Here is a 21933-nt window from a genome sequence, read left to right as displayed (position 1 = left end):
CCAAGCAGCTATACAAACTGTCCCCCAATATTGTTTAGTGATCCCATTCTTCTTCCAAGCAGCTATACAAATTGTCCCCAAATATTGTTTAGTGATCCCATTCTTCCTTCCTTCTCTGCTCCTCACAGAACAAAAGAATTATCTGTAGAGCACTCGTTTCTCTAAATGTCAATGGAATCCCATAATTGCTGAAAACTATGAGCATCTGTACAGGTGTTTAGTGATTCATGTCAGGAGACGGTCACCCGAAGTTCAGTTCATTTAAAAAAGTGTGCTCATTTCTATAGCCAGAGTTTGTTTGGAGGAGGGCAATAATATCTGGCTTGTAGCCTCTTCATAGTACGAAAAAGAAAGGCTCAAAATATTGAAAATGTGACTTGGTCCGCATGGTAAACCTCCAACCATCCACGCAGCTTTATAATAAATGGCCATGCACCTCCCACACTTTCAATGCTATTGCCACAAAAAGGGGAATTGAGCTATATAAGCATATAACCATTATGTCCGTTGTAGATATTAGAAACATCCAAAACATAATTTCAAATTCATAAATTCTATTGAGTATAAAAAAGCAGAGTACTATCACACTGCAGACTCATGTTAAAAAACAGAAAATATGACAGGAAGGATGACCCTCACACAGAATTTCCTGTTTTTCACTTTTCAAGGAACCTCTCTGCAGTTTTTACTGATTTCTACTACCTCAGCTGTTTAAATGACCTCTGACATCTATGCAAAACCTGCACACAGATCTATCTGCAAAGAAAACATCAAAATGTTATCACTTAAAAGCAAAGATTAACTATAGGAAAGATAGCTAGCTTTTTGCTGATCCTCTAAAACCCAAGACCCCCAATGACCCTGGCAGACACTGATTGATTTAGCTGCAAACAATTCTACTCATCTGGTATATATAGAAATGTTTTATATTATATCACGAAAGACTATAGGAGAAAAAGCAGTGGCAGAAGTACGTTCCCCCTCTGGTGATAATTCCGACGTTGAGCCACAAATACAAGCAAAGTGTCCCAAATTCACTTATACTTACCTTACTAAAAAAAATTTTTATAGATGACAGGTCAAGTGAAAAGCTCGGTCCACTCGGGTACTGGTAGTAAGCAAGCGTACACATTCTGGACAACAATGAACTGACCATTATTCCAAGATACTGTGAGCTGCTGAAATCGAAATTATAGTACGGGTTCCCTGAAGAACTAAAAATTAATCAAGGGTTCCCCCATGCTAAAAAGTTCTTGAAACACCGTTTTAGCATATTATCATAAAACCTCTACCCAAAGCAAATGAAGATTTGGATGGTAGTCGACTTTGGAATGACATGGAATCTACAACCAATAGGTAAGTTTCTACACCCTTATTATTTAAAAAAGGAAAAAATAGATAGCGTTTCTGGAACCTGGAGACATGAGATGAGTTAGATAACTACTTGATGGTGACTATATATTCAGGCCTGTGCGTCTTTGACTCAATTAGGCACCTACCAATTAGCAAGACATTGCTGAAGATTCTTTGTGTTTTGCACTCTATTACAGGGATTATGATAGCTGAAAATGGCAAAATCAAGCAACTCTTATCGCATTACTTGGGTAAAATTCATGCAGAGCTATTCTGGGAAAGATGTTTCAAATTTGACACAGGAAGAAGACAATCAGAATAGAACAAACAGTTCAATTTCAGTAAGACCTGTACTATACAAATGCTGCGGGCAATATTTGACAATATACAAAACGTTATTCTCCCCAGAATATGAAATGTTCATATCCCCTAGTGCAGTGTTTCTCAGTCAGGGTTCCTGCAGAGGTTGCTAGGGGGCTTTGAGCAATTTGTGCCGCTCAGGTCAGTTAAAGTGAGGGGTTAGGGTGTAAGGGTGACATCCTCTCCACCGACTAGCAATGTATCAGACTTCCTTCCCACTGACCACTATGCCAATATTTTGTGAGCTATGGATATCTTAATTATAGCAGGGGTTCCCTGAAGAACTGAAAGTGATTCCAAGAGTTCCCCCAACTTTATAAAAGTTGAGAAAGGCTCTAGTCTGTTTAAAGAACCATGCATACATCCAATAAATTAGAATCAGAGAAGATATTGTCTTAAACTAAAGACTAATAAACGTTTCCAAGGAGGTTTATCACCTTTTTGTTAAAAAGGTAGTCGAGGTAAAAAAAAAAAAAAAAAAGATAAATAAAATAAAATAAAAGAGGGTTGTGATAGGTAATCCCAGCAGTACACGTGTAACATGATATACTCCACATAATAACAGTATAATAAAAATGTGGCGGTTGTCTAGCTATATTTTTATTATAATTATAAGGACTCAAACGGAATGGCTTTTGGATGGCTAGGTCTTGCAGGCAGCATTGGAGAGAAAAGGAGATTGTTCTGACAGTGGTGGATGAGCAAACATTACAGCTTGTCTGACTGCTCATCCTGCCTGGTTGCTATGGTGCTGGAATCTCACCACATTATGATGCTGCTATTCTGGAGCCAGATTAACTCCTCCACTTCCTGCGTTTTACAGATCCTTGTCCAATATAGCTATTTAACAGGTGACAGAAAAATGTTGGAAAATAAAATGGGAAAAAGATGGCATGAGGTGCATGTATCTAAGTAAAAATACATTTATGGTTGCTAGGAGGGCTTTCTCGTGAGTATTGCAATTTTTATTTAACACAGAAACAATGCAACACTCTTTTGCTGTCTGATAGTGGCATAACCAGTGTCACATCCTATACTTATTAGGGCCGGTAGGAACCCCCTTTCTAACAATGCACCCACCCCAGTAACTACAGCAGCCAAAACCACCATGGCGCCCTCCTGATCCTCAGGTTTGCCACTGAGCTTGGGATCAGAAAAGCCGCCTCTCCATCACAGGAAAAAGAGAAGCTGTCCAGCAGGTGCCGAGTCTGAAATGGAAGGAATAATGGTGGCTGCAGAAGAGAAGCAAGAGTTAGTGAGGGAAGTGGTCAATCTGACCGATGCATTGGCTATGGCATGATGTTTTTGTAACTGAACATGTATACTTAAGGCAGAACTAACATTCCACTTTTAAAAATCCACAATCAGACAGGTCACTATTGCAGAAAGGGATAGGCCATATCCCTTCTACCTGCATCACTGCTCCGGTTACCAGCCTGCATGTGAGCTGGAGTTACATCATCCCGGCCAGGCCAACCAAGATGGCCAAAGATCATCTCTAGAAAAATCAGAATGAAAAAAATGGCGATGACGTGAGGGAATGGGACATGTGGGTATAGAGGGTTTGGTTTCACTTTTTTATGAAATTTATGTTATATGTTTGCTACCATTCTGACAACATTCAAATGAGCTTATAAATTTCCGGACAGATGCAGGGCTGTCTTGTGAAACTACACAACCTCTAAGACATCAAATGTTTGATCTGCAGAAAATCCAGGCAAATTCTGGAGCCAACATAAAATCATGCATGAATGGCAACATTTTGGCAACATCAAATACAGTCATTGTGATAATTGGGATGTGTCATGTGGAACCCTGGACAGATACAAAAGACACCGATAAATTAGGATCTGTATTAATTTTTACATAAATTAATAAATTATAAACATCAGCAATGCAAGTAGAATTTAACCCGGTAATAGCCTCTTGCTGTCCCTGCACAGAGGAGCTCAGAAACAGAATGGGCCAACCAGTTATGCTGCAGTTTAGACACCACACTGATAAAAACAGATTGATTGACAGGGATGTGCTTTTCTTGTTGCGGTCCCTTTCCCTTTCAAACACAGGTTGGAAAGGGAACCTGTAAGTTATCCTTAATAGCAGAGGAAAAAATTAGGTCTTCTACCAGACACAACTGTGCTGTGTAAATCTTAGGACTGCATGAACAATATTACAAATCATTGGCATGTAAAACAGCTCACTTTTACACAATTTTTCATCTTTGTACTTCACCATTGCCTGGAAATCTATTAAATGTTAAAATAAAATGGCAAGCATCAGAAAGGGTCATGTAACTTTAAACGCAAATTGATTCTTTGACTATTCTCAAAAAAAATCCAAAGCATCCTTGCATATAGTGTATTCCATATAGGCTTGGATTACCCTGTCATTGCAGACACATTACCCAGACCACAATATTCTTCAATGTTTAATAGAACAGAGAATACAGCAAGTTAAATAAAACAATCTTAATTTCATTAGGAAATTACATTTGTTCTGTCTGCTAAGAGATGTCTCCTCTTCTGTAACAAAAATGATTACGGTAATATGGGAGGCTTTCTCTGGTTGTTGAATTAAACTGACTTTTTCTTTTTGTGATTTGAAAGCCATGCAGCCACATTTCCTGACTCTTCTTCTATATTGCACAACAATAATAATCTTCTTCCATATTGCACAACATTATTCTGTCTTTTTTTTTATTTTATTTTTTTTATACATACAGAGATACGCAATTCCTGCTAAAACAATGCAATATATAACCTACTGTACAAAGAACTTATGTTTATGCAAAGTAAAATGTTAAGTTATACATTTGCATGATCATGCAAATCATTATTGCAAAAAGGGGCAAGCCCTTTCTGTAATAATGCGACTTACCTGCCTTGGCGTATCTGGCAATTAGCTGAGCTGCGCATGTGCAGAGTTAGTTTTGGTTGCCAGGGAAAACCAGCATTGCTGGCTTCCGTTACGTGTTCCGGCATGATATACTATTATGTAATCCTAGCATGACCAATTATTGGCCAAAGATCATTAGGAAGAATAGAAGGAATATGGTGGCGCCCAGAAGGCAGACAGGGGAGTCGTCCAATTTTTGCCAAGTATCTATCCTCTAAAAATATTTATTTATGATCAGAAAAAGCCATCATTGAATGAATTGGATATCCATTAATGCAATCAGAAAGAAAGAGTTCTATTTGTACATACCCTTAAACTTGGAGCGAATATTAGCCAGTTCCTTGTTTATCCTTTTTATTTCTGCTTCTTTGCTTTTACCTGAAGGGACACAAAGACATTGTTTGTTCATATAGTAGAAACATTTTGTACTTCAGTTTAATAGGTTGGTACAATGGAATGGACAAATAATTCTGTGCTTTCATAAATCACAGATGCACTGTACTATATCTGCAGTGGTAATAAGTATATGTTTTAATCCGCTGACCATAAACATAAAACAATTTATTTAGATATAATAAAATGTAATTTATTATTGTGTATTTCAGGAAGCTATTAATATTTGTGTGGCCGGCCAGGCTGTGAATCGCAGAGGAAAACAATTTCATACATTCCTTATGCATTTGTTGACTATTCCTTCAATCAGTGTTTCATAACCAGGGTTTTGTGGAGCCCGGGAGTTCCTCCAGAGGTTGCTAGGGGTTCCTAAGACCCAAAAGTTATTTCAAGGGTTCCCCGGTGTTAAAAAGGTTGAGAAACAATGCCTTGACATTAGACAAGGTTTTCTAACCTGCTTTGTACCCTGATAAGCCTTTAGCAGTAGTAGGTATAATAGGCATGGGTTACTACCATCCGTGGGTATCTTTAAAATTGTGATAATAAGTAATAACATTTTAACTTGAGTAGCATGCAGAAAACAGTCATTTCTACCAGGTGGCTTTAAATTAGCAAAAAAAACATAAAACATACATTCAGCTAAACTTCTGGCATGTAGGAAAGTCAGCCCATCATAAGGGATTCACAATTTCTGTACTTCCAGGAGTATTATACTACAGAACATCTGCTCTTAAAAATTTAAAAGCCTGCCAAGGTTATGTTTGTTCATGATACAAGCAACAGTTTAATAAAGTAACCAAGAACTCCAGTCAACACCTCGCTTACCAAACACACAGAATTACAGAGAGGTATAATTCTCAGACCAGTCACACTCCTAAAATTCCTTATTTATTTTAAGGGTCATAAACACACAAAAAGAAAAAGGCTAAGAGAAATAGGCAGGCAAGGAACAAAAGTCATGTGACCAGCATCCTATCCAATTACAACTTTTTACAAATTAATACAAAGTATTTACTGAAGCCTGAAATCCTAAGTCCATCTCAAAACACTACAACTGCATTCCACCCATCTCTCCCTCCCTAATAAAAAGACCAGGAAAATGTTAATCAAAGTGACATAAGTCAGCAGCCATATTCCATGGTCACTCTATTTCCAGTTGCGGGGAACCAGGAATCCAGTGCTGAAGATGTTCCTGCATCATTTGTTCCCTAACAGTACCCTGAGGGCATTGGGCTTTTTTGGGTCCTCCAAGCACAGAGAACAGAAATTCCCAACCAGAGTGGGATTTGTGGAAACCCACATGTGTCTGTTTCCTGTACTCGGAAGACAGAAAAGTCAGACCTGCCATGTGACTATGGGTTTAGGGAAGTAAAGGAAGAATTTTTTTTTCTTTGCTAGAAATTAGATGGAATGGGGGAGAGTTAGGGAAATAAGGAGCCCAGCTTTAATTAGCGAGCCGTGGAGAAATCACAATCTACAGACGTTTCACTGCAAACAGAGTGTGGGTATGCCATTATATTGGCATTAATATTCTCCATCTATAATATATTTTATTCAATTTACATGTGAGTTTTATTTCATCAACAATAGGTGAGGAAAAAGATTCTGATCCTCGGATTCTCTTTAAACACCATTGGCCAATTTCAAGAATGTAATCAGTCTCATGGTTAGAAAACCCTAAAATAAGACCCCATATATACACTCTTACAAAAGCATCTGTTCTGCAATGAGGGGGAGGCACTGCGTATAGCTCAAAGTCTGGAAATGGTAATAAAAAGACATCAGCAATGTTTTCCTTGGTCAGCTAATGAATTCCAGATGTTGCATGGAGCATCAGAAATGAATTTACTGAAAATACCGTGGTGTAAAAAGCCAGTTCAGATACACGTCATACACATCATGCACTGCAGCCTGTTAGAGTAAATATGCAACATGTACATCCTCCTCCACAGAAATACAAGCAATATTTATGACACATACATGCATAGGCCAGCATATTGAGGATGCCTTACTTAACCTGCTGAAGGTCCTGTTCGTGCCACATTTTACTTCCTTGTATTGCTGATTTCAGGACCCCACAATTTGTCTTGTACTTACATGTATCTCACCATTATAAAACAGGGCAACTGGCATTTCCTTACACATTCTCTGGTGGGAATCAAATACTGCCATTGAAACACATGGACCAGGATGATTCCCTTGAGGGAACGTTTGGGGGAATATCTGACTGTTTGTTTTATACATAAAGCTCCTGGAGTCAATTTTCCCTTCTCAGTTTTTTTCCACTATCATCAACAATGAAGTTTTTCATTCCTAAATTAGTGAATAAATAAAAAGATAGGATATTCTACAGTTTATTCATCCTCTGTATACAGAAATAAAAAAATCAACCATCATGAACCGGTGAATATCTTACAAGCCATATCAGAATACCCTTACACAGCTCCTGCAGATAACAGCTTTTACAGTCAGATGGCACAAAGCCAGGTTAGGCCACATTGATATGTATGGGGAACACAGGGAGTGTCAAATACCCACAACTGATATCAATATGCAGGATGAGCCTTACACATATCAACTGTACAATTGCCAAACTGACAGTAAAGGTTCAGCAATTAACTATGCATTCATGCGTTCATTAAAGGACATTTAAGACCTGCGGTAAGTTACAGTGTTCTGCCGTGGGCTCAAACATGGTCCCAGACCTTTCTAATCAAGTGAATGGATGCAGGCCAGGAGCCTTTATTTTAAATGCAGTTGTTGGGTGGTCCCTGGACAAGTCTCATTTGGCCACAGGTACGGTTTGGGATTTGTGTCATAGCGTGGAAATGTGAATGCCTATGGTGCAGTTTGCCTCCTTAGTCCCACAGCAACAGTTATCTGTGCATCCAAGAGCTGCAAGACACACAGCCTAATAACATGAATCTGAAAGTGCCCCAAGTATGACAAAAGAAACACAAGACCTGCCTGTTCTATTGAAAATAACTTATATTGCACAAAGTCAACCCATTCAATATGATATTCAATTCGTTCTTATTGCATGTTTTTTTACAGTCACACACACGTACCGGCCACTTTATTAGGTACACCTGTTGAACTGCATGGTAATGAAAATATCTATTTAGCCAATCACAGGGCAGCAACTCAATGAGTTTAGGTACGTAAACTTTGTCAAGATTACCTACTGAAGTTCAAACCCTGCACCAGAATGGGGAAGAAGAGGGATTTAGGCGACACTGAATATGGCATGGTTGTTGGTGCCAGGTGAGCTGTGTATTTCATAAATTGCTGACTTGCTGACTGCCTGGGTCAGAATTTGGCCTCAGCAACATAAATGCATAAATCAATCCTGCCCTGTATCAATGACTTACGATGCTGGTGGTAGTATAAGGATATGGGGGTATTTTCTTGGCACATTTTAGGCCCCATTAGTACCAACTGAGCACCAATTGAATGCCAGTCTACCTTCGTATTGTTGCTGCCCATTTGACCTTTATGTCCGCATTATACCCATCTTCTGATGGATACTTTCAAAAGGACACCTCGCCATGTCACAAAGCTCAAATCCTATAAAGCTAGTATGCAAGTCTTGAACATGACAATGAGTTCCCTGTATTCAGATGGCCTCCTCAGTCACCAGATCTCAATCCAAGGGAGCACCTTTGGGATGTGGGAGAATGGGAGAGCCGCATTATAGATATGCAGTTCTGTATAATGGTGTCATGTCAGTATGGACCATATTTTCCGAAGAATGTTTCCAGCATGGAACATTACCTAATAACGCAATATATAGGCATAGCAGTAATCCATCACAATCCAAATTCAAGCTCCATTCAATCATCAGGTAAATCAATGAAACTTGACCATAAACCGGTTACTATACGTTACTTCACTTTCTACAATATCTATCGCTTGATTAATTATGTGTTTGCCTTTCACGGGACTGACAAATATACTGGAACTGACCTTCTAAAATCCTGTATTTACATAGTGAAAGCTCAGGAACATTCACCGCTAGCACAGCTACAAGGCAGGAAAACGTAATTGTATTTTCTGCTTCGCTGCAGCATGAAGCCCAATATACTTATGGCAAAGACAAAATTCACATACACATTGTTGTTTTAGCTCCCATTAAACAAAAAGTTGGCATTTGGCACAGACACTACTGGAAAATGCTGTATAAAAGCAGGGGAAGGGAAAAATACATCTCAGAAACCATCACAGAAAGGAAGCACTAACAGGTGTGTTAGTAATTAGGTTTAGCATTTCTTTAATTTTAGCATCTAATAATGCAATTTGAAAAGTGATTTTCAACTATATAAAGTCTACAGCTTTCTATTACAGTGTAAATCCAGCCAAACCATTTTTCTAGGTTTGGACAAAAAAGGTTAGAATGAACAGGATTTCATTGCTTTCTGTGTTTATAATGTGGAGATCCAAGTTCATTCATTATCCTGTGACCCACTGTCACCTGAAAATAAATATTGGAATTTGAAATTTTCACCAGAATAGAAAAGGAAATCTAACAGGGATATGTGTTGGACAAAATGTCTCTGGGGCAATGCAAAAAACACATGCACCACAATGCTCAGCAGTGCATTACCATGAATTGTGACGAGTTTTAAAAATGTGCTTTAAAGGTGGATTAGGGTGCCACTGAAAAATAATGGCAGCGCAACTTGCTATTTTGTGCATTGTGATTACACAATACAGAGACACACCACAATTGTCTATGTGAATAGGTTTTAACAAGCGAGATCTCCACTTCTTTTTTTGGACATTTTCTTTTTTTTTTGTCTTATGTGCTCTTGGGAAAACATGGTTACATAGATCATAAACACAGAAGGGGGTTCAACCCTTCCTATTCCTTAGAAAAGTAAAAATCTTTTTCTAGCATTACTTTCAAATAATACCTGGTAGTTTCTCTGCCTCATCACCCTGTCACATGTGTTTTCGGTGAAGACAATACAAAAACGTGTTTTACCACTATTACTAACCTGAAGAACATCCCGAAAAATGATTTGGAGTCATTGCTGAAATTATTACATGTAGGTAGAAGGTAGGTTCAAAATGCTGCAAGTGGTCAGTAAATCAAATAATGAATTATACAAGTAATATAAATATAATAATAGGGCATAATAAAAAAAGAAAAAATCCAAAAGACATCCACTATAGGGTTTCAATCTGTGTGAAATGGATAGGTGTAACCAATAAAAATGAGGGGCTTGAATAACGTTAATGTTCATTAATTCCTGAGTTCAGTCTTTGGAAAGCTATATACGGGATTGATACTTCCACTCCTGTCAAATATTTATCGGTTGCAGCAATAATTGGAGTATTTTCTGCAAGCTGCAAGGAAATCTCAAGCAGTATTATCAGTCCTGCCCAGTTAACTTCTGGAGAATACAGAACACCTTCCCTGTTATGAAGATTGGAACAAAGTGTCCCTAACCGCTTTATTTCTAAAATAACAAAGATGCTGTACCTCCATGGATACTATACATTGAGTAAATATTGTCACGCCTGGACAGAAAAACTGTAATGCAAACATATAAAAATGAAAAAGCAATCACATCCAAGAACTGGTAACTTGCAATTTGTTACATTTTTGATCTTCACTTTTTTAAATCTCCAGGAGAGTTTTTTGGAAGACAAATGTCAGGAAAAATCAGCTCCAGAGCACATTTAGAAGAAGTATTTTGTCATGGGGGTCTTCCAATGATCAATAAAATAAAAAAGAAAACCCAGGCTCAAAAGAAAAGCGGGGGTAAACAATGAAAATTAGGAGCCTAAATATCAAAAATACTGACGTTGTTCACACTCACTGTACTTTACCATAAATTGTGCTATCATTCAGATTTCATAAACTTCTCCTTTTCACTTGCTGACCATTTCATTTGCACAACCTTCTTATAGCGACACAAGCAGAAACTTCCACAATCTTGTACTTTCACGCTCTCTCAGCCACCATGCAAACCTTACTTAGCATGCCGCCCTATTTCTGTAATCCTACATTAGTAGCTGCTCACTATCTCAACTCTTTCACCTCTGCCATCAATTCAGTCGCTCCAACTTCCATCCTTGTGTTAACCGTCAATGCTAGCCTATCAACCAGATTGAGCTATTGAAAGCTGCTACGAGGTAGGCGAGAGCAGCCCCCAGATCATACGCAACTGATTTTTTGGGTCTTGAAACATGGACAGCTTGGACATAATGGTTATTAACAACTGAATGCACACAAGTCGTATTCAGTCTTCCAATCAAATGACTACCAAATGGAAAACTGATTGGACCAGTCAGTCACATTGCAGCAGATTAGCTTGTGTACCAAGTTCAAAGGTTAGTCTCCTCCATGTGAAGCAGCAATACTAAAGCTCACAGGGTTAATTTTGATTGCTGACACGTAGGTATAATTAATTTTATTTTTAGTTGTCAGTAGCCAACTACAACTATTTCATAATATTGTAGTGATTGGAGCATTACCTACTACAATAAATCAGCAAATTTAATGGGCTGCCAAGGTACCAGCATTTTTTTTGCTGTGCATTGCATCATATTATGTTCACATCTGTGTATTGTACCGCACAGGAAGAGCATTAAGGTGCCATTGAAAACAAGGCATATAAACATATCAGAGTGTTCTTCCCCAGCCCCTTTTAGGCGGGCGCACCAGGTGTTTTTGTGTGGTTACTGAAGAGTTGCCACCTGCCTACTATTTCCTCCCAACCGGCTTAAAAAATGCCTGGATTGAACACTGTATCAGTTTCATCCATCACGGTAACACAGAGTAAAGCACACGATTTACCAGATCACTGTGCACAGATCTTAATCTGGCCTTACACAATCACAATGCTTCAAGATACCACACACCATAGTGCTAAATTAACATTCTTTGTCATCACCAACAGATTTATTTATTGCTGTAAGTGGAATGCATACCCATATTGCTGTACTGCACATATTACTGCTACCGTGTATTAAGGGGTAAAAAAAAAAAACATCCTAATAACCCCAAATATTTTGTTAAACCAACTTTAAGTTCTTTAACACATGAAAATCACTTCTCTTCTTATCTTCAATATTCAATTTAAATTTCTTACCTGGGAAAGGAAATGGATCAGATACAAAATACAACTGACCTACAATATGACCACCTTATAAATACTGCAAGCACATTGGCCAGAAAAATGGACTTCTTTTCCTAAGCATTAAATAGTAACTAATCAGAAAACGAAACATAACTTTTACAACATGAATAACTCTCCAAGACGTGAACTTTGTAAAGTCATTAACAAGGGAAGTTCAAAGGTACAAAAAGCACATATTTCCAGAGATTTTGTGTCACGCTGTCTGTGATTATGTTAACCTTCCGTGTGCAAGCAGAGCTATGAAGTCATCTATTCAATAAAAATGGAGCAAGACCCAAAGTACTGGGTACAAGTGCAATCGTCACAGATTTCTGCCTACTTTCCTTTTGCTCCACTACTGTTGGGCTATTAAAAGCTATAAAAAGAGGCCCTGTATAAGATTCACCTTACAACCTTGACCTTACATAGACTGCTGAGGTTTTCCTATGTAATTGTTTGTATGTGAGCATTCAACCCAGAATTTTTTTTCTAAATCAGGTGGGCAGAAATTAAAGGCGGGTGGCAGCCTCTGTATTGTGACCCAACTGCTAGGTAACCATCCAAAAATAGCCGGGTGGTTACTGAAAAAGTGCCAGGAGGTGCTCCCGGATAAAAGGCTCTAGGGGGAACAATGGTGTTGGATGTATAGTCCACCGATCACAAATCATTAGAACAGCCATGTGGGAGGAAGAGGAATACACCCCGTGCTTTCTATACTTAGAAGTACTTTGTATTTTTCCTCACTACCAGCATTTTCTCCCCTGGCTATGCTTTGCCTCCATCTCACAGCTTTGTTTGATTATTATGTTTTGTGTACTATAAAAGGCATCAGTTTTAAGCAAGCTACCTTTTCAGTCATAAGTACACCCTAAACCAGGTGGTCAGGAGAGATTTAATTCTTTAGCCCCTACAGGTTTTACCATATCAACTTACTTTACTAGCACATTTTAAAAGGGACACAGTCCATTTTTCTTAATATGTCTCAGTCCCAGTACAGGGTCTTGGTAGAAGGGTATTTTCCTACATTGGAAATACATATCAAACAGATGCCAGCATAATTGTTAAAAAAAAATGCCATAGTGTGAATGACAAACTCTAAAGACCAAAATTTAAAGATGCCACACATATCTATAAAGATGATGGAAAAAAAAATATTTAAAGGACCAGGCCAACAAAAAGGATTATATTTACCATAGGCGGAGAGCGACATTCTAAGACACGACAGCAGTGACATTTTCTTGCTTGGGAACATGCAAAACCTGCTCCAGGCACATTTTGCATTTTCCAAAAGTTAAATCTGTGTCTGCACTCACTGCATGTTGTATGTATGTACCCGCACTCACTGCATTACCTCTTAACAGATGCTCATTTCTAATATGTAGACGTTGAAGACAGCAAGGCCCTTAATTTTTGGTGGATCAGAAAAAATCCTTTCGAAACAGATTTAGATCAGTGCTCAACCCAGAAATTTTTTTAAGCCGGGTGGGAAGAAATTGTAGGTGGGTGGCAGCCCCTCTATTGTGACCAAACTCTTTAGTAACCACCCAAAAACAGCCGGGTGGGTGCTGAAAAGTGCCGGGTGGTGCACCCAGCTAAAAGGGCCTGGGGAGAACCCTGTAGATGTTACTAAATGTATCCCTAATCTGGGTTTCTCACCCCCATTCTCTTTATTATAGCTGTCTTCAAGCCAACCATGTGTTGTAAAAGGGGCTCTTCAGATCTGCTCTAGTGGTAGGTGGCCTCAATAATGGCATCAGTGTAGTGTGACAATGGTAAGTAATTCATGGAGGGATATGTGGTACCAGAGAGTTATTGCACATTAAAGTTTTAGAAAAAGGTATTTTTACAGCAGTGCCATGGCAGTCATGCTCATCTAGAAACCTCATTTTTACTAAGTCACCAATTTGAAACAGGTACTCAGTTTAGAAGTTCCATTTTCACTCTTTGTGTGGTTTGGTACTGGTTTCAGACCAGAGCCTCAATGCATTAGAGTCAGCCATGCAACTACAATTTTCTTTTACAGGTTTTATTTTTTTTTAATTCTAATTCTTTACAAGATGCAAGTGTAAGCACATATAAGTCACAACAGCCATTAGAATGTCACTGATACAAAGCACTCATCTACTGAACACAATGTGGCAGCTGCCGTATCTCTGTGTGTGTGCCCGGCCTTCCATCTGATCTTTGACAAAGTAGGACACACTGTACTCTGCTATCAGTGATCAGACTGGCTCTGTCATGCTACAGCAGCCCTGCACCAGGTAAAGTCAATCACCCATGCAAATGTCTCTTTAAAGCAGATTAAAGTTAGAGAGTGGAAGCCTAAATTCCCACAACTATGCTTCAACTAGCTTTCTAGAATACTAAAGGGATTACACAACTAAAACAAGAAGGATCATTAAGCTCCTACATATACATGGCCTGGAATCTAGGGTTACTATAAACGTTTCACCTATGTGAAAATCCCCATTTTATAAGACACCTCCAGATGCAAAAGGGTAAAGAGAAAAGAGACACTCACCCCAAAACATGCACTTTACAGGGGTTCCATTCTTAGAAATTAGGTTCTCTTCACCACACATAACAGTCTACCCCCTCAGGTATACCAAAGCTTGGAGGGCTTCACATGTGTTTAAATATTGCTGCTATGCCATGCAGAAGTTGGTCACAGTGGTGTTTAATTACAAAGTTCTCCACTCTGAGTACAAAGAGGCCGATCCCTATCTGGACAGAAAGTTTGCACTGGAAAGCATCTGGGCAGGAAATACATGTCACCAGGATGCTTTTACAGCTCAACTTGGAGGTCCATCCACCAGTACTTGTTCTGTCCTGCTCTAGATAAAATCTACTGAGGAGCAAACTCTAAAAATGAATGTTAAAACCAGTATTAGATTGAAAAGCCAAACTCATCATGTGACTGCCATGCTAGGGAAAGTTCTACATTTGGACCGCATAACATTTTGCACCACCTAAAGTTTTAAAATCAGTAATAGGAAAATGTGAGGAAAAGCTTAGATGCAATTTCCTCCATCACAAACGAACTTACGAGGCCACCTTGGGCGGTACATTTAGGTCCTTTTCACACCTGTGGTGGAAAAACATGCTGTCAGCCAGGCACATGCAAACTGTTACTGGGCAGCCAGGAGTGCCAAACCACACTTTAGATTAACATGTTTGCAGTTGCAATTTACTCCAGAGGAAATGCAGCTACATGGCCAGAAGCAACTTATTTTCAGGAACTGTGCGGCATCCACAACAGCTGCAGCCACACGTGAACATTGCATAAAAATGCTTCTTAAGAGCTAATTCACAGTAGCAGCTAGGCTGCGGTGAGTTTACTGCTTCCTCACGTCAGAGACCACAGTCACAGGCAGCATTGTGGCAGCCACATTGGGAATGAATAGGGGCTGCAGTGAATGATATCAGTACCGCTCACGGTTCTTTTTAAACCAGCTCTGTCAAGTGAATGTCTGGGGTGGCACACAAAATTGCAGGAGGAAGAAGTAGAAGTGAACGCGCCCCAATTTTTTTTATCCAATTACAAACTACAAGCACTGCAGACTCTGCTGAACTTCCATCAAGTCTATATAAGCTGTCCAGCCATACTTTGCAGAAATTTTTTTAAACATAGAGCAGCTTGCATATAGTCAGCCCATATCATGAGAATAAATTCAAACATTTAGGACACAGAAGACCTTTAACAAATACAGCTTTGTTGCAAGCACAATTTCTCCGCAGCACATTTTTGCCGGACAAAAAGCCAGCACAACCTGACACTATTTAGTAACCCCCTGGCTTTTCTTGATTGGGTCCTGAAAAGTTGGGACATAATACAGGGAGGCCTCCGGTCTACAGCTACTTCCCACCCTGGGGAGAACACGGAACTATATTAAGTATATCTGATCCTGAAAATACCCAGTTTGACATCTTTTATTTTTCTTAAAGTATGCCTGTCATGGAGGTGGCAATTACTGATCATGTACTATCTTCGGGCGATAACAGCTTCTCAACAGCTCCGATAAAATGAGTGACCAAGAATTCCAAATGTCAGGGATTGTCTTATGTATTTAAATCTCCCCTTAGTCTACACCTCCAACAATTGGGCGTGACCATAAATGAAATGCATAAAAGGGAAGAACTCTGTCTGTGTCGGTTTGTCATTTGTTACCCCTATTTATTGTACAGCGCTGCATAATATGTTGGCGCTGTACATAATAATAAAATAACAATATTAATAATAATAATATTAGATGTGACTTTCATCCTCTTAAACTGACATATGGATGATTTCGTGGAGCAGTATGAACATTCTTCCCATTTGACATATTGGCAGGTGGAGACGGACCTGTAACTTCCATCACCCGTATTGAAGTGTTGCTTTTAAGTGCAGACCTAGAGAAAAGAGTACTAGAAGGATCACAGGGTGAAGGGTGGGGGATATTTAAAGGCAGCAAATTCCTGCTGATAAAACCTTTCTGACTGCAGGACATTTCCTGTCCCGAGTTTAAACATATTTGCTGCAGCAAGTCACCTTTTTTACTGTGTTAAGCAGCAGAATTAGAAAGATCTTATGCATTAAACTTTTTAAACAAATTGCCAAATTACAACAATTGTCCATTACTTGACCATGAGATTCTTCACATCAAAAATATTGCTGAGGCACCAAATTCCTGAGCACTGCAAGTCTGGGTTCACAGTCAGTTTACTCCTCATACATGAATGTGTGCATGAAATGAAGACAATCTCTGCAAATCTCTGCTAAAAAATGAACAAGACAAAGATGCAAACTTCCATCAGCAGATCCAAATTCTGTAATAAAATTCAGTGGAGATGTTAGAGCAAAACTATAATTCATTACATGCCAAGTGAACATAAAATCCCACCAGCACTAGAAAACTATTTATTTGGGAGCAAAAGCATGGAAGAAAAAGCATTACATTCATCTTTGAATGCTGAGTGCCTAGCTAAAATTCAAGAGCAACTACCATTTCCAGAAGTGAAGGTAGGAAAATGCATCCTTCATAACCCCCTTATAGGTCTTTCAAGGTCCTCATTTAATCCAGGTCATTGTATATCTTGTAGTAGTTAGCCTATGTCCACACATCAGATGAATCTCGTCCGATATTTGCCTCAGGGGTGATATTGGACAAGAATCTGGCGTGTGTACAACGCACATTGCTCGTTGTTCGTGGATCCGCCAGTTGGACTGTAATGGAGGTGAAGAGGAGAAAGCACAGCGGGGTGCCACTCTGTCGCCATAGAGCAGAATAGTGATGTATGTACAGCACTCATTCATGCATCTTTTGTCATTGGAAAGGATCGTGAAAGACCCTTTCCAATGACAATTATTGAATGTGTGTATGCAGCCTGTCATATTCAACTGGACTTGTCTTTTTTATGTTAAAAACGTTTCACAGCCTTCCAAGCTTTTTTTAGCAGCTTGGAATTATGGAAACATCTTCAACATTACAAGAACAAGTCCAGTGGAATATGGCCTTCTCATATAACATTGCTTTATCAAAAAGCAAAGGAACAGCTTCCTGTCCCAAACTACGAGTGTGAAATTAAAACCAGGGCTAAAACTTTTGGAATTTCTTTTAAACAAGTTGGCTACACGGCGCCTAACATTTAGAGCATGGTAAAGAATACAGGTACAAGAAATCCTCAGAATATTGAAGGAACATATGGTGCTTCAGAGATAACTCCAGGGACACGTTTCAGAATATACATCCAATTATTACAAAGAGAATGAAGCACTGAGCTGAAATGAAATATTCTAGCTCAGCTCCCTGAAGAGGGTGACATCAGCACATTACCACCTTCGTCTCAGGGTTTCTCACATGATGGAAACAGCAGTGATGGTGGTAACACTTTAACTATGGTAATCTTTAGATTGAAATGTATAAATCTCCTCTATAATTAAAAGAACCATTGACATTAGTAAACTGGTCTGGAACACTGGATCAAAGCATAAATGCATACAACAGATATCCGGTACATACCTTAAACTGTACCAAAACACAGAATTTTCAATTTACATAAAAGAGTAGAGAACCCTTTATGTAAGGTAAAAATTTCTGTTTGTTTTTTTGGTATTTTTTTTTTTAACTGAAACACCCTTTTTAAAATAAAAAAAAAAACTGTGCCTTCTAGTAATTGGGAGCAAAAACATCTGGGGATACCTACCTCATGCATCCTGGGAGTTAGGTGCTCTTTCTGTGCATGCCGAGGATCTCAGGCATACACAGGAGAGGTCCTTTTGTGAAAAGGTAAAAAAAACTCGGGATCTCGTGCATGCGCAGTGAGATCGGCAAGATTTTTCCCCATCTACGTCTTTCCCCATCTTTTTTTGTTTTGGGTGAGGTTTGAGATAATTTCCTCGTTAAATTCCGCTAAGAAATTTGGCATCAGGCAGATCCTAATTGCAGAATGGGGCCAGTTATCCTTAACTGCCTGACCGCTATCCATCTGTCAAAGTTTGTTGCCAGCTTTCCTTGTGGGTGCTGGGACCAAACTCCCTGTGTACCTGAACGAAAGTCTCGTCTTCCTTTCCCGCCCAATCCCGATAGCCAAAGGTTCAGTTGCGGAGGAAAAGAAAAAAGAAGACTGCAGATTCCGCAGAACAGGAACAGGTGGCTATAGCAGGGTTTAGTTCGTCTTTTAAAAAAATGTTGGTTTTGTTGGACCACAAGCAGACTGAACCTAAACTGCCTCAATCTAATCCAGCAAACATCACACAGCTTTTGAAGAAATAGCTGCTTATTCCAGTGCTGGCAGATGTTTTCAGGAAATGGTATGAAAGCCGTCAAATTATTTTTATGAAATTCAGGTGGTCAGTCAAAACATATATCTCTTTCCCGGTCACTTAAAATGAGATAAAGATTGCTTAAAGGCTGCCCTGCAAGTCCTTGGCATCGATAAACCCAGAGGGCATCAAGTGGCACAAATTACCATGGGGGAAATAGAAGTGGTAGGTATGAAAACCCTGGGGGCTTTTTCTTTATTTGTCTGGAACTGTACTTTATTTTTAAATACCTTTTTCATACCTGATAAATGCCCTAAACCCTAAATCAGTATGTGGCCATTATTAATGATTAATCTCCAGCATTTTTCAGGCATGACTGAGCTACTAAACATCACACATGCAGTAGTCCTTATAGGGCTTTTAGTTCTGAAACATGTAATCTGAAATCATGAAAATACCTGCAATCTAAAACACATTTTTTTTCTGACCCATCCATAGAAATTCACAGAAGCTTTACATGCATGGCTTCCATATTACAGCAACAAAGGTCAATGACACTAAGAGACCAAGATGGATCAAGCGAATGCTGGGCAATAGCCTGTCCTTACATCCACACAAAACTGCAAATATCTAAGCCTCCATTTATAAAAACAGGGAATCTAACATTCCCTCAAAGATTCGCTGGTGGGAATCAATTACTGATTGACCTGGAAGATTCCCCACCAGAAGAATGTCAGATCCCCTGTTTAATAAGTCCCAAATGTCACTGTAAAGAACGCTACCTTATAACATACCTAAACCTTTTCTGTTTTTGCTTCTTTATTATTATATAGTATTTCTACCAGAAACACTTCCTGTCCTCGGGTGACAACGCTCACTCAGTGTACTGTGTCAATGAAGAAGCAGCGTTGTCACCTCCAACATTTAGTCTGGTTTGTACTACAAATATACATACAATGAGTTGTTTGTAGATCACAGAGGATATCAGGAAAAGCTGATAGCATTGTTTGATAGATAAGTTCGGTGTACAGGAAGTTACCAGGACTGGAATATTGGCAACATAAACAGGTAATTTCCTGTTCTTACAGAAAATGTACATGGCCATATGAAAGCAATAAACTGAAGTCTGATGTCATAGAGGTGACGATGCTGCTAATGACACATGGGCAGCAATGAGATCTTCTAATTAGCATTGTGGAATCGCTCACTTCCTTCAATATAACACTGATGGATCTCAATTACTAGAGAGCCCATAGACACGGGTAGGTTGTGTCTTTACACCCCGGATACTGGGGATTCACCATCACCCATGTGACATCAGAATAATGTAGATGTAAAATAATACATGCAGACATATCTGGAATATTGGATTCCCATATTAATAATAAAAAGAGCCCTGGCTTAGTGATGAGTGGGACTACAAGTACCAGCACCTGGTTACACCTCGCCCCATGGAAACAAATACTAGGGGGGTCCCCATGGGCTGACTGACAATTGTATGCAGATGCCAATATCATAGAAGATCTGATCTGTGAGCGACCAAAGCCAGCCTGCAGCACAGAGGATTACATGTGAGTACTATTGTTATATCTGCAGGTAGACAGGAAGAGAAAATAAAAACATGGCCACACCGAACATTCCAATCATCTGAGGGTGGGAATTCCAGAGAGAATTATAGAAAACACTCAGCCCCTGTATGTGCACAGATCAGTCACCCACCTCAATCTATTACCCCCCAAGGCAGAGGGCTGACCTCCATCTATTACCCCTGCCCCAGTTACAGGGCAGTCATTGACCTCCAACTATTGCCCCCTCCATCAAAACCTCCAGGCACAGGGTAGCAGTAACTGACCTCCATTTATTACCCCCCTCCCTTCAGAGGGTAGTATTTACAGACCACCATCTATTACCCAGGCACAGGGCTATAATCCCTGAACCCCAATTATTGCCCCTCTATCACCCCCAACACAGGGTAGCAATCACTCACACCCATCCCCCTTCCCTGGCAGATGGTAACAATCACTGACCTCCATCTATTACCCCCTCATCTTTGCCCTCAGGCACAGTGTAGTATTTAGTGACCCCCCCCCATCTATTGCCCCCTTCACCTATCCCCACCAGCAGGGGGTAGCAGTCATGGACCTCAATCTATTACCCCCCTCATCATGATGCCCCCAAGCACAGTGTAGCAATTACTGACCCCCATCTTTGGCCAATCACAGACCTTCATCTATCCCCCCCCCCCAGCTGAGGGTAGCAGTCACCGACCTCCATCTTTTTCGCTAAGCAGAGGATAGCAGTAAATGACCTCCATCTATTGCCTCCTCCATCAATCCCTCCAGATACAGGGTAGTAATATGTGACCCCTCCATTTATTGCCCCTCCAGCAGATGGCAGCAGTCCCAGCCCCTGCAATGCCCCCCGGCTGCCATTGCTGTCAGTGCTCTGCCTTCTATACTCACAATTCCTGATATCCGAGATGAACACGGCCAGGCCCCGCATGCCATCTCCCTTGGACACGGCAGGCATCTTCACCCACGGAGCAGGAAGCAATGCCCGGACCCCGAAGAGAAATGTTGGAGCTCCGGGCCGGTCTGCCTGGCTGGAATGACACCGGGTTATCTGGCTGAGTCTCCTCCGGCCCGGCGCGCCCCCGACTTACACCTCGTACTCCGAACCCGCCTGGAACGCGCGCTAAGCCGAGGATGAGAGCGCGCCTGGAGAAGCGGCGTACAGCTGAGAGAACTGGGGGCGCGTGCACAGGAGATGATTGTCTCCGCCCCCTGATCGTACAAATGGGCGTGGTTTGAGTCTGTGATTGACAGGTCAGGGATAGCGGCTCTGCCCGGGCTGTAATGATAGGGAGTTGTTGCTGTCACCAAGAGATCCACATCCCCGTTATAAACTCAAATAAATAAACCTGCATGCATCTGAACACTGGAAATCATTGGATAAAAATATGTTATTCCATGCTGATAATGATAAAAATTCTAGCACAGGTTTCGACTTTGACATTTCTGTGTTGGGAATGGACAGAATGCTTTAAATACATCCTGCATT

General features: G+C 40.0%; 1 protein-coding gene across 1 annotated transcript in view; it reads right to left on the bottom strand.

Moving 5' to 3' along the window:
* The window catches only part of AP2A2 (adaptor related protein complex 2 subunit alpha 2), a 55700-nt gene extending 34093 nt beyond the window's left edge, over nt 1–21607 (bottom strand). The window contains exons 1-2 of the mRNA XM_072421700.1: nt 21336–21607; nt 4918–4986 (exon numbers count right to left, since the gene is read on the bottom strand). Coding sequence (XP_072277801.1) covers nt 4918–4986; nt 21336–21402 — 136 coding nt within the window. The 5' untranslated portion in view covers nt 21403–21607. The remainder of the gene's footprint in view (nt 1–4917; nt 4987–21335) is intronic.
* Between the last annotated feature and the right edge of the window lie 326 nt (nt 21608–21933).

This window comes from Pyxicephalus adspersus, chromosome 9 (assembly GCF_032062135.1).
Source record: "Pyxicephalus adspersus chromosome 9, UCB_Pads_2.0, whole genome shotgun sequence".
Classification (NCBI taxonomy): domain Eukaryota; kingdom Metazoa; phylum Chordata; class Amphibia; order Anura; family Pyxicephalidae; genus Pyxicephalus; species Pyxicephalus adspersus.
Note: the sequence above shows the minus strand (reverse complement) of the source record. Positions and strands in the feature narration are given on the sequence as shown.